The 18,570-nt window shown below is 41.3% G+C and overlaps 1 protein-coding gene across 1 annotated transcript in view; it reads left to right on the plus strand.

The window, feature by feature from the left end:
• Positions 1-18,037, plus strand: part of ror1 (receptor tyrosine kinase-like orphan receptor 1) — a 119,911-nt gene extending 101,874 nt beyond the window's left edge. Inside the window, 9 exon segments of the mRNA XM_029428818.1 lie at positions 4,879-5,006; positions 6,276-6,593; positions 7,218-7,463; positions 8,016-8,230; positions 11,830-12,009; positions 12,678-12,905; positions 13,288-13,652; positions 14,297-14,513; positions 14,515-18,037. Of these exon segments, the coding sequence (XP_029284678.1) occupies positions 4,879-5,006; positions 6,276-6,593; positions 7,218-7,463; positions 8,016-8,230; positions 11,830-12,009; positions 12,678-12,905; positions 13,288-13,652; positions 14,297-14,513; positions 14,515-15,000 (2,383 nt within the window). The 3' untranslated portion in view covers positions 15,001-18,037.
• Positions 18,038-18,570: the final 533 nt, after the last annotated feature.

Genomic DNA, 18,570 nt, shown 5'->3' on the forward strand with positions numbered 1-18,570 from the left:
CACTGCAGCCACACATGCATTCTACAGCTCTCCTATGATAATTACATTACAGTCAGCAGTATAAAGGGTTCAACACATCAATCACTGCCCTACAGTTATTGTTGGCTGTTGCAAAACATCATTGTATGTTTCACCAGTAAGACTTTTGCAACATGCTGTACTAATTCTGTGGGTTCTTTTTGTAATTGTAAGCAGGTTGAATAATGCTGAACAGGTTTTGTTTGTTCATCTTCTTGTAATGATCTGTGGCAGACTCACTTCCAGGGAGGAAAGGCAGTCTCTTGAGGACAGCGACTGTCCATTCTTTTCTCCCTCTCATCCTCTCATGTCCACCCACTCCTTTCCAGGCCCACAGGTGTCTCTGATTTGTAGTTGGACGCCTTCCCTTTAAACACACACACACATCTTATCCATCTAACACCATACACATGTTCATAGACTCTCCCTGAAAAGGCAGTGTTGTATCTCTGGGAGTCACTGAGCTCAAGAAAATATTATGCCAAATGATATACAAATGCCTTAAAATATCTTTTGTCTTTCAAGGTCTTCACTGGTGGTTTTGAACATTTTAACCATGTTGGTGGGTTTTAGAAATACTGATAGGTTTTTAAAAGGCGAATTTCCATCTGTAGCCCTGGCCAGATCTTAATAGTGTGTCCTAAAAAAACATAATGGAACATATCTTGTAACATTAATGAATGTATAATATAATGAGTATCTTGCACAAAATAGTACAGCACATATTCGCCCTAACGTTTTTAGTTTAGGAGCTAAAACTCGCAAAAACACTGGTATGGTCCTTTAAAACCACACGTGTGTGTGTGTGTGTGTGTGTATATATATATATATATATATATACTATATTAAACTTGGGATTTGGGGGGTTGCTGTTGCGTATTACAGCAAAACCAGGGAGTTTGTTTAAAAAACACATACAGCCACAAGCTGAGGAGCGTCCCCGATCAGGATCCAGCAGCTGTGGCCTCATGCTGCCGGCAGTTCATCCCCTCTTCACTCAGCACCCACAGCAGCTCCTGCAACGAAACCCTAAAATCTAAAATGTCATCGGGATCCGCCCCCCTGCCTCATCTCCTTCAAAATCCCATCCTTTCTAAAGCTCCTCCAACAAAGAGAGTTTCACATCCCCTCGACCCCAAAAATCAACACAAACCCGTCATCCCAACCCACAGCTTCTTGATGAGAAATACCCGAGTTTACATGCAGCAGGCCTAAAGATTTGTTCCGTAATCAAAAATCAATGCATCGCCACCTTTTTCCAAAAAAAACAGATGCATTGGCATTGTGTAGCGCTCTACTTTTTCTAAATGTACAGGACATGTTGAGAAGGAGGTGGAGGGAAAGAAAGTGAGAGCTAGAGTGATGGGTGTTAACAGTTCCTGCTAAGAAAGTGAGAAAAAGAGACTTTTGTTTGATTACAAGTTTGAAAGGAATCCAGTCTTTTTGTCTTTCAGTGCCAAGTTGAACTTATTTTTGAAGATGACTAAGCATGGAGACAACTCTGAATGAGTCATTTATTTTTATGGGCTTAGCATTCACACTCTTTAACTTTCCATCAAAACTTTTTCTTTCCTGTTAATGATAGATTTGTCAACAGTCCTCAAACCTCTCGTCTCTGAGTCCAGTGTATGTGTGTTTATTTGTGCGTTTGTGACTAAAAAAAACAATTTTAGTTTTGGTAGATCTATATCAAATGTTTAGTTGTGTCTCATTGTTGCAGTCAAAACACACAAAACAGCCCGCTTCATCCTGTCATCAGTCTTTCTGGCTTCATTTTTATATAATTTAGTTTTTATGATCCTTGGACGAATTCAGACATTTTACTTATCTCTATCAACACCCACATGAGTCAAAGGAAAGCATTTCTAGATCTCCTATTTATGTGCGTCCCTGGTAGAATGGATGTTGGCAGTTGATAAAAGTTGCTCAAGTTGCCTTTCTTACTTCTTTGAAGTCATAAAATCAGGAAGACTAGAGTTAAAAGTTTCACATTAAAACATTTATAATTAACTTTTTCTTCTGGCTTGCTTGCTCACATCTCTTTCATCTCTTCAGAAACAGCTGGCATTGAAAGTGTCTCCAGCTCTGGTGCTGCAGTCTGTCTTTTACCGTACAGGCACCACCCAGGTGTGAATGTATGCAACCATATAGATGTGAATCAGCGTGGTGCTGGAAAAAGAGCATAGCTGCTTAGCGAGCGCTTCCCTGAATAAATAATGAGGTTGGAAAATAATGTAATTGGACAATGAATCAATGTCCTCAATACTTTGTTTAGGTTGTGTGGTGAGGCTCGCCTTTCTGTTAAGATCTGGATTATATATCGGGTCTCGGAGAGAAAAGCCTCTCCTTGTAATTACCTATTATAAAACATTACACACAGGGCCCGTGGCGTTGGTGTGTAAAATAAAAGGCCTGAACAGCAATCCACTGTTTACACAAATAGCAACCGCACTTGGCTCTCCCTGCCTGGGACACACAGACACACACAAACGCATAAGAACTCAAAATACTCCGGAAAGATCTTCAGAAAACCTCAGATGTCTCACACCGATTAGTGTATTGCAGATTTCTCTTTCTTACCCATTTCTCTCTTTAGACACGAGTCCTTTCTGCTGCACTGGACAGGAAATGGAATTTAATATGCCTCTCAGACACGGCTTTCAATCCAAGTTGCCTTGAGTGAAAGGATTTAAAAATACAGAAAGCAGTGAAGAGGGATTTGGGATTTGGGCTGAGCTGGTTCGGTTGAGGCCGTTCTGACTGGCCAGAGTTGTAATTTGCCTGCGGGGATCCGGCTGCATTGTGGCGGATCGTCTGCTCTCCCTTGTCATTTTCTTGTCTGTGTGTGGCTTGACGTTAGTGAGGATGTGTGTGTCCACCATCCTTCTGTGACGCACAACCAAACTAACCTCTCGGCTGCCTGGACACACTCCAGCCTCACTTTGTATCCTGTGTGTTTTTTCCTCTCATGCTCTAAGCTGCCTTTTCATATTCTGGTTCATCGCATACAGAACAGTTGCAGCCCAATCAATCATCAATCCCTCAAATGATTCAACTAGTTTTGGCAGTGGCAGCTTTCTTTATTACAAGACTCTCCTCTTACAACTTTAATGCCAGACAAGATTTTCACCTAAACAAATAGAGCTCTTCGCCAAAGGAAAAATATCTGAAAATGTAGCAGTTTGTGAGTTTGTGGCTTGATGAAGGGGTGCTAAGCTGTCTGCAGGAACACCGCAACATGAACTCATTATTACTGATTTCCACATTTTAGTAGGAAATTACATATTCCAAGGATAAAATCTGCTTAAACCTGTATTAAGCTGTAAATGTAGTGTTACCATATCTCCATGGAATCGGCAGTATGCAGACCACTGCTCTATAGTGTGTGTGTGTGTGTGTGTGTGTGTGTGTGTGTGTGTGTGTGTGTGTCCACGTCTGGAAAGCCCATTTAGATATGTACAGACGGGGGCAGAGGGAGAGAGCTGACCTTGGCCCTTCAGTCACTTAACACTCCTCGGAGAGAGGGAACCTAATGACCCTGTACTCACACCAAACTTAACACTCCAGATGGCATTACAAAGGTTGCGTTTTCTGTGCCTGTGCTCACATGGTGTGTGTTTGTGTGTGCATGCGCCATTGTCACCTTGTTTTCAGTTGCATCTTTAAAGCTTTTAAGTGCAGTTTTTAGAGTTTGTGGCGTGATTAGTGTAATTCGCACGCTGTTACGTCCCTTGTAAACTACCTGACTCCTGTCAACAAAGGCAGCCTTATATGGTTAGATGATAGTGAAGCATTAAACTATTTTACAGTTAAACATAAAATTAAATGAAGCGGTGCCAGAACATTAGTGTTTCAATGAAGTAAGTAGAATATTGTTCACTTAACTTAAAGTAGCTGAACAAAGTTATAAATCACTGCAGTAATAATACTTTGAGTCCAAATGTTTAGAGAGTATCTTTGTCATCATTACTCTGACAACTTCTATCCACTTTATAATTTAAAGATTCTCAGTCTGCTCAGTAACAAATGGAGTGCTTCTGTTTGCTATTACCGGAGCAGTAGTGTCAGAAGCATAAGGATGTATCAGTCAATAGCTACTGTGTGTGTGTGTGTGTGTGTGTGTGTGTGTGTGTGTGTGTGTGTGTGTGTGTGTGTGTGTGTGTGTGTGTGTGTGTGTGTGTGTGTGTGTGTGTGTGTGTGTGTGTGTGTGTGTGTGTGTGTTGTGGCCATGCCTGGTCTTAAAGTCTCCATATGGCACAATTTAAAGCACATGACACAGTGATCTCACACTAAGCGAATCGCCTGCTAGTCAGCATGTGGTTTTGTGTGTGTGTGTGTGTGTCAAGGGCAAGAATGGAGAATGACATAAAAACGTAGCAAAGGACTGAAAAATCGTAAAAGTTGTGAAAACATGATCATCAACACCCCCCCTCTCTCTCTCTCTCTCTGTGCATGTGTTTCAGATTAGATTCTGTCATAAACAGGAACAATTCAACATTAATTCCTAATGTGGTTTACATCTGTGCTGTGAATGGGATGTGTGTGTGTGTGTCAGATCTCTCCCTTTGACTTGAATGTGATTTATCTTTAGCCAAGCAAAGGGAGATCTCCTTCTTGGTTTAGGAGCAGCGACAAGAAACATAATTTTCCTTCCACTGAAGTGCAACTAGTTTGTTTTGTGCAATATTCAAATATAGACTGCCCTCTAGTGGAATGTTCATGTCTTGCAGCACATTTGGACATCTGTAACTCTGCAGAAGTCCTCTCTTGCTCTTCCAGACATACTGTATGTATTTTAACCGCTGAGATATCTGGAAACACTCTTTGAATTAATCTCCTCTGTCGTTCTGTATGTCTCAGGGAGGATTTTGATGAAGAAGGATTCTGCCAGCCGTACAGAGGTATAGCCTGCGCCCGCTTCATTGGTAACCGCAGCATCTTCGTCGACTCGTTGCAGATGCAGGGCGAGATCGAGACCCAGATCACAGGTGAGAAACAGCAGTTACGTATACGTTGGTCAAAAAATTATAATTTTGCTCACACATAAGAATCTCAAGAAATGGCTAAATATACTTCTACTTGTACAGTAGATGGCAGACATATGTTTTCTTCTGCAAGCTTTTCTTTCAAGTTTTTGTGCAATTGCAAATTAAATGTGCTTCTTATGAAGTTTCACTCAAATGCTCACAGAGCTTTTCTGATGATTCAGACACGATTTGGCCACATTTACTTTAGATGTATACGTTCAGATACACATACTGTATATGCATCTACAATGAATGCTGCCAGATCAGCAAAGACTTACATTGTTTTGAAGGACAAACTTGTTGTTCTCTCTCTCAGGCATTTTGTGTCTGACAGAAAAATCTGACAGCTTGCTTTCATCTAGTGAGTTCACTAGTTCAACCATCATTTAGCAATTCTGTCTTGACTTGTAGCCAAACCCTGCTCGCATATGTCTTCAGCAACCAGGGCAGATATGGCACCTTTGGAAAGCTGTCTTCTCTGCATGTTCTAAATCAATGAAAACCTTCTGCGGATGAGGATTGTTTAGAAGGTGAACCTTTATTAATACTGTATGTTGTTGGAGGAAAACAGGACGTCACTTATGGAGTTCAAAGGAAGTTCAGCAGGGTCACCAACTCTGTACGGAGCCCAACTGTTGAATATTGTGCAATAGTTTTTGTTTTGTGTGTTTGCGTGCAGAGGTCAGTTTAATGCGTGTGTTATTGATCACATCCGTGCAGCTGTCAGGGAGTCTAATCTGAAACATCAAGGACGAGTGATGATTAAGATTTATGATGCCACAGGGTCGTAATAAGCCTCCAGTAGGACTGTAAATCATACATTTCATACCCAGAACATCCATATTCAGTAGCTATTCACCATCCTGAATAAAATATCACTTTCATTGATCTTCACTTTATTTAAGCAACATGTGCCGTAGCGGCGTTTGGATAACTGCCGACTTTGGTTGTCCACTTTTTAATCGCTTGTCTTTTCCTGCACCCCCCGCAGAGCTGCTTTACTGATAATCACAACCAGAGAATAGCATATGTTTGCAATAACCGTACAGTATGAAAATGAATCATACATTTAAAGCTACAGCTTTCATTGTCAGTCTCGCTCTTTGATCCTTAGATGCTCAAGAGTGAGTAGCAATGTGAGCATGGGATCTCTTTTATATAAATAACACACATACATAACACACAAGCTTGTTTCTATTCTACAACTGCTTTTGTCTCCCCTCTTTCCAGCGGCCTTCACCATGATCGGGACATCCAACCATTTGTCCGATCGTTGCTCTCAGTTTGCCATCCCTTCTCTCTGCCACTTTGCCTTCCCGTCGTGCGACCGCAGCTCTGGAACTGACAAACCTCGGGACCTGTGTAAGGACGAGTGTGAGATCCTGGAGAACGACTTGTGTAAGACAGAGTACATCATCGCTCGCTCAAACCCCATCATCCTGAAGAGACTGAAGCTGCCAAACTGTGAGGACCTGGCTGCCTTTGAAAGCCCCGAGGCTGCCAACTGTCTGAGGATCGGCATCCCCATGGCCGAGCCCATAAACAAGAGTAAGACATGTTGACCTTACCACTGCTAATGCAGCTCATTATTATATGAGGAGAGGTATCTCTGTGGCTCCTATTGTAACAGCGAACAGGAGCTGTTTTTTCAGTCCAGGTATCCGCCGACATCAGAACCAACTTTATTGGCAACATATGGTTAAACTTAGGCTGCAATTTACGATTATTTTCATTGTTGATTACTTTGCAGATAGTTTTTTGGTTTATTTGATAATCATTTAGTCAAACCAAAAGTATAAATGTATTTATTTTACCTAATTAGAAAGTAAATTAAATATCTATTTAATTCTAATATTAAATGTACTACATTTTTGCTTGAAAAATGACTCAAACTGTTAATAATCTATCAAAATCGTTGGTTCAGTAGATACAATTCTGTTGGATCGATGTATCAACTAATCTTTGCAACTGTAGTCAGACTTCAGAGTTGCAGAATAGGAATCATTGTGATGTTTCTTTGCTCAATAAGGTAATATTTAATACACCTGTGCCTGTAAGTTAAAGTGATTAGCACCATCCACCACCAGCCACGCAAAGAAAGAAGGAAAGTGATAATGTGTCAGCATTACTACTCAACCTAACAATGCACACTGACACCTTCCACTCCCCCAGATCACAAGTGTTACAACAACAGCGGGACAGACTTCAGAGGGACAGTCAGTAGGACCAAGTCGGGCCGTCAGTGTCAGCCGTGGAACTCGCAGTATCCTCACAGCCACACCTACCTGGCCATCCGCTACGTGGAGCTGAATGGAGGACACTCGTATTGCCGTAACCCTGGGAACAAACTCGAGGCCCCCTGGTGCTTCACGCTGGACGAGGGGGTCCGCATGGAGCTCTGTGACATACCTGTCTGTGGTAAGAGACTACATTTATGTACACATTTATACTAATGAGATTCTAAATATGCATAATCTCATGCTATTTTTCTTAATTTTGAAAGTGTATTTTGACAATATTTGGCAATAAATTACACCAAAGGAAATGTTCAAGACTTTTATTGTATGTAGTAAAACCTTTATTCTTCTAACTATCTAACTTCTATTTATCATTCTTACTGCAAAAATGCAACACTAAAATCATAGTGCTGCAACTAAAGATTATTTTCTTGATTATTGTTGTTAATTGTCAGAAAATATTTTAAAATGATCATTACATTTCTTACATTTTTTAATTCAATTTTTCAACATTTTATTAAAGCCCAACAATGTAGATTTATTTTAGATTATATTTATTATATTTAACTTTTATCATATCAGAAAACAGATTAAAACAATTAAATCAACTTTCAAAAGTGTTGCATTTTAATCAACTATCATTTCAGCTCTAATATGCCTATTCATCACATTATAGTGCCCAGTCATACAATAAGCTATATGTCTGATATCATTTCTCTCTCTCTCCCTATAGACCATAAAGACAAGTCTGGCGGCAGCAACATGGAGATCTTGTACATCCTGGTTCCCAGCGTGGCGATCCCCTTAGCCATCGCGTTGCTCTTCTTCTTTATTTGTGTGTGCCGCAACAACCAGAAGTCCCCGACACCTCCCGCTCCTCGTCAGCCCAAACCAGTCCGAGGACAAAACGTTGAGATGTCAATGCTCACAACTGCATACAAGCCAAAGGTAGAGCAGACACGGTCACCCTGCCTGACACTGTGGGTGGTGCGGTATTTTTTGTCCCCATGTTCTTGAAGTGCTCTCGCCTCTTTGCCCATGTTTACAAAAAAAGCATGAGGACATGTGATATGATGATACAGAACAAATGTCATATACAATTTCAATCAGTCATAAAATATTTCAAGTATATTATGGAATTTAGTTCTAGTTGCATAAGTTTTTGATGACCTTAATGAGGAACGCCAGGCTCTCTCAGTGCAATCACTACACTCTGTAGGATAGTGTACAAACCAAACTTATTTTTATTTGTATTTTTAATGTTCTCCTGAGTCACAAAAAGCTCACGAAGAAATGATGAGGGTTATTCGTTTTCATTGGAGCTCATACTGTGTGCCATGTATAATGACAAACTGGTAGAAACAGGGTAGAAAAGAGGCATCTTGTACATTAATATTGCCATCAGGGCACTTTTTATTGAGGATTGCTCAAATAAACGGAGAAAGAAACACACTCTGCTTTTACTTTTTTTTTTTTTTTTTTAACAATCAGCAGATGAATTCAGCAATATATATATATATATATATATATATATATATATATATATATATATATATATATACTGTAGAGAGAGAGACTCATGGCTCTACACATAATACCACTGACATCTTAATCCTCCGTCTCTCTCTGTCGCCACATACGCTAAACACAAGTTTAAACTTGAGTCTTCCCACCATCATCTCACTCCAGCATTCCCTGCTTATAGAACTGCACCAGTACTGCTAGAAACAGACTTATATATACTCACACAGCATTTTTAGACTCTCCTGTGGTGAATCTAGATCAGTGCTCTATTGCTTTGTTTGTCTTTTAAAGTCCTGAGAGCAGACTGAGGAAGGAGTCAAAACACTGGCACAGCCCCTCTGTGTGTCAAATGGGATACGTCGCAACATGCTTGGGTTACTGGATTCAGTGTGTGTGCGTGTGTGTGCGTGTGTGTGCGTGTGTGTGCGTGTGTGTGCGTGCGTGGAAATGACCTGTCTCAGGCAAAGCTTCAGATCTCTATCATCAGAGCTCAGCAGGTCCAGGAATGTTCAGCTGCGGCTCTTTTCTTCTCTGTTTATTTCTCTCTCACTGTCTCTTTTTCCTCTTCTCTCCCTCTCACTTAATCCATCTCCCTTTGTTGCTCTTCTTCTGTCTATCCCTCCATCCCTATACCATAGGACCTCTTTTTTCTCCCTCACCCTCTCCTTCATCCCCTCCCTCTGTCACAAAACCTCTTTGTAATGTAGATCATCGAGCCCCCGCTCTGCCAGCCAACACGTATCTCACATTAGGATCTGTATCATATTTCTTTCGAGGTTGCACACTCTGTTTATCTTTGTCCACATACTTTTGGTGGTGGCGGGGGGGTTATCTAGACAGTGTGTCTGTTTGTGCAAAGCAGAGCTGATGTGAAAGGTAAGGTAAGGTATAATATTACCATCAACAGCTGTATAAAAGAAACGTAACAGACGCGTCAGAAGCCATTAATATCTGGGGTTTATTTTTTTCGGCATAGAGTCAAGGTTAAGAGTGTTCAAAGAAAGTTTTTTAAGAATGACAACCATGCAGTTATGGAATTATATAGTGCATTTTAAATGGTCTTCATGGACAACTAGGGCCTGAAATATGATTTGCGCATATCAGATTGCATAACCATCCATTTTAAGATTTCAAAAAAAGCTTTTATGAAGGTGCAGTTCTCCCCTCTTTTTCCAGCCCATTCAATATTAATCTGGGAATTAAATACTGTAACATACAAGACAATTTAGGTAAATGAGGATTTGCCTGTGATTTCAACCTTTTTAAAATCGTTTTAATAAAATCTCTAATTTTACAGTAATTTGTTGCCAAATTGAGTGTCTCTCTTCCCTACCGCTCTTATCTACAACTTTGTCTTGGTTTAGGCTGCTACCCAGCAGGCTTTGCTGTGGGGTCACCCAGGGGCCATTCCCCCGTGACAATCCATTTAGACACGCATAAACACACACACACACACACACACACACACACACAAACCTGCGGTGGTGTGAGGAGGATCTGAGGGTTTGGGTGTGGGGAGCAAAGACGTGGTGAAACAAACCTATAACTAAAAACATCTGTGCCTCTCATAACATCAGCAGGCCCCCACACTCATTCACACACACTCATACACACACACACCACCCCCCTCAGAGCTCACACATGCCTGTGTGTCTTTCCTGCTCACCGAGGAATTTCATTATTCATCTCAGAGTTCCTGGAATCTGAAAATCTCTGCCAACTTCGCCTCACCTTTTATCTTCAAGTACAGCTACACACCCACACCTACTGTAGCTCTCCCCCTCTCTCACGCACACACATACACACTAACGCACAAACACACACAACATTTATTTTTCTAAGATCACCTGGGCAGCTGAAGTCATGATGAATAAACAACCATACAAAGTGAGAAAAATAACTCCTACATGCTCATTTAAGCACACACACACACACACACACACACACACACACACACACACACACACACACACACACACACACACACACACACACACAGGCAGAATTAGTTTCTTGATATGTAATCTTGTAAAAATGGTTTTGCATCAGCTGCAGGGGTTATTCAAATAATTTTGTTTAAAATGTTTTCCTATTGTATCAGAAAGCTCAAACAGTGTCTGACTGGATGGTCAGTATTCTTTCTCATTGATGCTCACATTTGTTTGCCATCGCACTGCCTCATCATTTTTATGACATATCCAGTTGAAATACTTCCCTTTCATCACTTTTAAAATGTAACTTTAACATTAAATCCACTTTTTTAAGTTAGTAAATAAAAATGACTAAATGACTTTATGACACTATCGAATGAACCTGGTCCCAGTCTATAGTTGACCGGATAAGCGGTAGACGATGGATGGATGGATGGATAAATCAGCTGTCTAGGTTTGCTGAATTTGTCAAAGAGGGCACTTTCAATCTAAAATGGGCTGTTAAGTTGCTCTTTAATCAGGAAGTAGATTTGATCAAGTCCAACTGAATTAGAAAAGGTTAGTGGTACAACAATACAGTTTGACTCAGTCCTGTTGGATTCACAAACAAACCTCCTCAGTAATAATAAAAGACTAAAATGTCCCTGTTCACAAAGAAAGCTACGGCTTTTTTTGTTATTCAGTGAATTGCTTATACATCCTAAATGCTAAGCTGTCAGTTAAATGACATCTTTTAGCTGAGAACGAGCTGCCAGATTTTACAATTTTCCCACATTTCTTTCCAAAGGCTTAAAGGGAGTCATTAGGCGCTGATGCAATAGGAGTCTGAATATGACAATTATCAACTCTCTGGGCTATACTTTTATTTATTTGTTTTACAACTCAAACACATATTTGATGTTGTATTAGGCAGTTAGCCTGCATCGATTTAGAAGCACCAATGTAAACTTTGTGTCAACATTTCCCTTTTCCATTCGAGGATAATGGTGGGAAATAGTACAAAGAAACTCATTTTTATTGTTGCACCTCTTTTCCCACTGATCTCACTTCTTCCTTTTTTTCCCTTCCCACCCCCTCTTCTTCTCTCTGCAGAGTAAGGCCAAAGAGCTTCCCCTGTCGGCTGTGCGTTTCATGGAGGAGCTCGGAGAGGGCTCTCTAGGGAAGATCTACAAGGGTCACCTGTATCTGCCGGGCATGGACCAGGCACAGCTTGTGGCCATAAAGACCCTGAAGGATGTCTCCAATCCCCAGCAGTGGGCCGACTTCCAGCAGGTAACAGAGTAGATTCCGCCTCCAAAGCTTGAAAAAATAGCTCAAACATGTATACATATATATATATTATTGACACAGATGCAAAAATACACCATATGTAACCTGTATAGGACCTCTGAGGCTAAATAAGAAGCTATTTTAAAAGATGTGCTTCTAACTGGCAATTGTGTGTGGATGTGGTACTAAAATAATCTCCTGTTTTTAAAATACATGGGACTACTTTCACAGTGGAAAGATCGCTCTTCCCACTGGACTTGAAGCATGACATGTTATATTCCCACAGAAGGTAAACGTGGTGGACGATGGCGGACTGTATACAGCTAAAAAATGACTTTTTACTCTTGAAATAGTTCCACAAATAAACTGTCGGACTGTCCAGACAAATTTAGATGTTAAGGAGGATTGAAACAGATGACTTGTAAAAACATAATTCTCCCTTTCCATGTGCAGAGAATGAGTTAGATCTGAACTGCCAGCCTTTGAAGTGATACACCCAGAAATCTGAGTTGGAAACACTCACCACAACAAACTTCATACGGCCTCCTTTCAAGGCCTAATAAAGTGGACTTAGGAGTGTCACTTTAAGTTTTCGGGTTCCAATGAGCATAATAAGTCTTTCCTTTCTTTTTGCTTGTAGTTCACTGATACTTTTTGTGTTTCCATCACAGGAGGCCGCAGTGCTGACAGAGCTGCAGCACCCAAACGTGGTGTGCCTGCTGGGTGTGGTGATCCAGGAGCAGCCTGTCTGTATGCTGTTTGAGTTTTTGCCCCAAGGCGACCTCCACGAGTTCCTCATCATGCGTTCACCGCACTCTGACGTTGGCTGCAGCAGCGATGAGGATGGCACGGTGAAATCCAGCCTGGATCATGGAGACTTCCTGCATATGTCCATACAGGTGGGAAATGAAATCCGTTTAAGTCTGTCATCCCCCAACTTATGTTACATGAAAGTAGAGATTCATGGATTGCTGAGTCATTGCAAGTTTTTTTATTCTCTCTTTGCTATCCTGTTTCTCCTTCCACCTTGCTGTATGCCTGACATGCTTTGCCAGCACTTTATTATACACATCTAACTTGTTGTGCAGTAACTTTTACTATGTATTATCTTGTTTTTATCTTATTATCTTGTTTTTATCTTGTTCTCTTGCTGCTGGTCACTGAAAGTTACCAAATGTAATTTCACGGTATGCCTATAATGACAATCTCATGTTTATGCTTATCTTATGCTTTTATGCCACTTCTAAAATCCACTCGTTCTTTCTGAATAATCAAACCTAGGTGGCAGCTGGGATGGAGTACTTGGTCAGCCACTTTTACACCCATAAAGATCTGGCAGCTCGGAACATTCTCGTAGGCGAACAGCTCCACATCAAGATCTCCGACCTGGGTCTCTCCAGAGGGATCTACTCCTCAGATTATTTCTGCCTGCAGCCCAAAACTCTGCTTCCCATCCGCTGGATGCCCCCCGAGGCCATCACTTACGGCAAGTTCAGCGCAGAATCGGACATCTGGTCGTTCGGAGTTGTGCTGTGGGAGATCTTCAGCTACGGTCTGCAGCCCTATTACGGATTCTCCAACCAGGAAGTGATGGAGATGGTGAGAAAGAGGCAGCTGCTGCCCTGCCCCGAGGACTGTCCGCCAAGGTGTGTTCAGTTTAATGTTGCTGTGAAGTAAATGATGAGAAGGTAATACAGTACATACATGATGTAAGGCCTCAGCTATTGGTTTCTCAAATTATTATTATTTAAAAATGAACATTGGTTTAACCCCCAAACACCAACAGGTGTCCTTAAGTCACGTTCACATTATACAATGTAAACAATGTAATCCGAGTTCCTGGAAATTCAGGATAATTGATTTTTGATACACTTTTAATGAAGAATTAATTATGAGCAGGACCACGCATGTACATTTAGAAGTGTGAGGATAAGAAAGAAAAGAAGCACAACTACCTAATACCTTTACCATCACCACTTGCAGAGACTTTTATTGATATTTATCGTACATTTTTTGGGGCCACTTCAGCCTTTTTTAAAAGATTTACAGCAGAGATGAAGACAGAAAACTAGAGGGTGTACAAACTCATGCGGGTTGTTGACGTTATATGGTTAGCTTACTAACTACTTACTATCCGTGTCTTACTTCACATTGATAAGTATGCATTCAGCATATCCATCAAATGTGAACACAATGTGATATCACAAGTTTTAGGTATTAGTTGTTTTTTTTTTATTAAAACTAGCTACATTTTTATAATTGTCTGATAACTTACTCTATTGTCTCTCAGGTTTTATGGTTTGATGGCTGAATGCTGGCAGGAGGGACCAACGCGTCGAACGCGCTTCAAGGACATCCACGCCCGCCTGCGAGCCTGGGAAGGGCTGTCATCCCACGCCAGCTCTAGCACGCCCTCTGGTGGAGGAGGCAACGCCACCACCCAAACCACCTCGCTCAGCGCCAGCCCCGTCAGCAACCTCAGCAACCCCCGCTACGTCGCTGCCGCCTGCGGCTGCAGGATACCTCTACCCAGCACAGGCTATCCCCTCGCAGGGCCAGATGGCTCCTATTCAAGCCTGGGCGCCCATGGCCGTGACGCAAACACATCAGCGCTTTATCCCCGTTAATGGATACCCCATCCCGCCAGGATACGCCGCTTTCCCAGCCCATTTCCCTCCCCCGGCCCCACCGACCCGGGTCATCCAGCACCACCTGCCCCCTCCCAAAAGCCGCTCACCCAGCAGTGCCAGCGGCTCCACCAGCACGGGTCACGTCAGCGGTGGGCCCTCCACCACGGGCTCCAACCATGATGCCAATACACCGCTGCTCTCCCACTGCATCATGCCGGGGAACGGTGGAGGGACGATTCAGCTGTACGGACAAGTATGCCAGAAGGGAATGGGTCAACTGGACCACGCATCACATATGGCGCTGCTCGCTGCTGATTCTGACGTACTGATGTACAACGACTCGGTCATCACCGCAGACCTGTAGATAAATAGAGTGGTGCTCACACTCTTACTGCTCGGGACCCACATTTGAGAAGTTTATCCTTTCACACAGGGACCCAGACTACTACATTTCTACTCTGGTCACTTGGAGGTCCAACAGAAACTGGCCTGTACGCACATTTGAGTGTGTAAGAAACACTGCCGCAGCTACACAAATATATACACAGCTGTCTGACTTTTTAATGCCCTATTGTAAAGCATGTGTACTTACTACCATGGTTTGAAAATGTTGTGTTATTATTTTAACCTCTGTGTAAATACGGTACATAAGTCCAGAATGAATGAGTGAAATACAAAGATATATATTCAAAATAACTTTTTATTAAGGAAAATAACTTTTTAAAGGTGAAAAGGTAGCGAGTTCATCCTGCGGCCGGAGAAATTGTTTTGTATCACAGTCCGACAAAAAGTTCCTGTGTCAACAACCGAGTGAACAGACTGTTTCATGCGGGATGTGAAGGAAGCATTGACATTCATACCGTGGCCTTTATTGCCCTTCAGCAGTGGTGCGACTTGCTTGTTTCTGGACGTATAAGAACACAAAAATGTGCTTCACATTTGCTTGTACAGTAGAAGAAACTGCATTTAACAAGCGATAATTGAGCGAACACAAATGAGAACAAACGGATTGAACAATAGAGAAGTTCAGCATCTTTTACTGAGAAGACCAGCACCGACCTGCTCAAATACACCAGGGTACGAGGCAAACAGGTGACCGGTTTGGGTTTCACAAATTGCAGGCAGACTATGTGACCTCTCCCCATCGAAGCAGCTGGACTTAAAACTAACCTAACGGTGATAGGTTGGCTAAAATACTCAACCAGGCAACTGAGATCTGGCATTTTCACACAAAATCCCTTCGGAAATGACACCTGAATGTTTTTTGTGCAACCACAATATGACTATCTAACGCTTTCACAACATGGACACAGGCCTCTTTGCCTTTTTTTTTTTAAATCTCAGTATACAGCTTCCCAGGCTGAAGGACAAGGAAGCGGGGAGTACTTCTGATTGGACAATAAACTCTTCATCAGTATTTTCCTCCTTTCCTCTCCCTCTCACCTTCACAGGTGATCCCTTGCTCTCCCCCCCCCCCCCCCTCCCCCTTGTCCTCCTCTCCTCTCGTTCCATCTTCCACCCTCCCAGCAGAGCAGACTTGGCCTCTAACTTCAAAATATGGCTGCAGAAGACCCTTCCCAGATCTACAAATGAAACCACACAATGCTCATATCCTCCACAGTTCAACAGGAATCGGTCTCAGGGCACAAACACTTCACTCACCACACAGAGAGCTGCAGTTAATTTACTGTCAGTGATGTAAAGCTTTCCCCACCACCACCAAAAAAACGATTTCATTGTAAATTGGGTATTGGTTTTCATTTTTATGGGGGAGTTTTTCCAGTATTTTAAATTTTGAAGGAACTTAAAGATTTTATTCACAGGGCTTATCTTCACGTCTTTCTTTACTCTACTCTCTACTCAAAGCAGTTAGAGTTAAAGCACATGAGGCTCATAGTAGATAATGTTACCGTTACAAAAATCAGCCTCATGTACATGAACAAAAACTTCTATGAATAGTGCGTTTGACATGCTCATTGTTGCCCACTGTCTGCCTGTACAGAAGAATGTTTGACCTGAATAAGGATCATGTTCATGAGCTTAGGACAGACTGCATCACTGTGTGCAGAGAGATTTATGTACAGTGTTTTCTTTTATTTGGTTCTTTATCAGAAAATGGTCGGTATGGTATTAATTGTATCCGTAAACATCTGGCACCAACTTTGCGGACATGTCGGTGATCCCAACCAGTGCAGCCTTTTTAAAAGAAAAAGAGCAAAATGAATATGACCATATTGTTGTAGTTGTATTTATATTTCAACATGTCCAGTAGCAGGTTATTTTATAAGACTAATTTATCCAAATACCCAAATGTTTTTGGTAAATGATTCTTAATCCTGTTATTATTTGATGATAGTAGAAGCAAGGCTTAATATGAAGCTATTAAAAACAACAACATATAGATAGCAGCTGCAGCAACAGTAAAGTTTGTGCTCTTAGTTACCTTCTTTGTAGTAGACAATCATTGGTTTCGAATGGTCGTAAAAGTGTCCCTGACCGTACGTGTTGCACTTGTTATCGCTCTATCAATCAGCTGTATTTACTAACCAAACACAAATCTAGTATGACACAAGGGTGAGCTGATAGCATCTCACTGTGGATGTGCAGAGCATAAAGCGCAGTGAAGATGGCGGTTGCCTGTAGTGAATTTTTTTTTTTAATGGTAATGTTTTTAAGTTGACATTTGTGGAATGTTGATAGACAAGACTGTAGTTTGTTGAGTATTTAGTAAATGTACCTTTTAAACCCTTCAGATCATTGCTACTATATGATGCTACTAAAAGAAAAGCAACTGCGCCATTTCACTGCAGACTAAAATGACATTAAATCAGATTTATATTAGACTGGCCTTTAGTTTACCCCCAAGATGATTCATTCAAACCAACTACGGTCCACAGAAGTTGATTGTCGGCCAATATCAACATGAAGAGAGAAGATTGTGTTTTGTTCCTCTTTCCAAGATAATTTGACTCCTTTTAAGTTAATGTTCCCGATGAGGTTTTATTTCATTGCTTTCTTTTGTCTCTTTATCTTTGTGTTCCTCTGAAGCTGATCAAGCTACCATGGCATCTGAGTTTGTACACGTGACCTCCATCCAACATGTAAAGGATTTACGTGTACTAATATAGCAGTGAAAAAAACCACTTGTACACAAGAATGTGAATCTTAATCAAGTGTAGATATTTTGTTTTTGGCAAACAAATCATTATTGTGCCTTTTTTTTTTTTATACTCTAGATCCATTAAAAAAAAGTACATTTATATTTCAATAACAGTGTACCCATTACAGAAGGTTTACATGATTATCCTTTTGACCAAGAGAGGCCTTGTCTTTGTATTTTGTCTGAACATTTTTGCACAGATGTTTTGTATTGCAAAATCATTTATTAAATGATGTTGTTTGGTTAACCTTGGAGCCAATATGATAGTTCATTTGTAGTTATTTGTAGCAAATTTGTGGCGTTTTTGTTTGTTTTTGTGTTTTTTGTTATAAGCTTTGGCTTGGTGATCAGAGTTGTAATGGCAGAATGAATCCACTAGGTCTCAGCAAAACACCATTTCTGTGGAAACTCTGTACCTGGTGTGCCTCATAATTGTAGTGATCGTTGTTGACCAGGTGGTGGTGCCCTTTAGCTGTTTGATTAGTGCAGGTTTGAGCTCATAACAGCTGGAAAGAGTGTGTGTGTGTGTGTGTGTGTGTGTGTGTGTGTGTGTGTGTGTGTGTGTGTGTGTGTGTGTGTGTGTGTGTGTGTGTGTGTGTGTGTGTGTGTGTGTGTGTGTGTGTGTGTGTGTGTGTGTGTGTGTGTGTGTGTGTGTGTGTGTGTGTGTGTGTGTGTGTTCTCCCATTTCCTGCTCAAACTCTCATTTTGCTCAATGAAGCCAAAACAGTTTGTCGTGAACCAGAGAGGGTATATATATATATATGCAAAAAAAGA

The sequence above is a fragment of the Cottoperca gobio genome, chromosome 4 (genome assembly GCF_900634415.1).
Source record: "Cottoperca gobio chromosome 4, fCotGob3.1, whole genome shotgun sequence".
Classification (NCBI taxonomy): domain Eukaryota; kingdom Metazoa; phylum Chordata; class Actinopteri; order Perciformes; family Bovichtidae; genus Cottoperca; species Cottoperca gobio.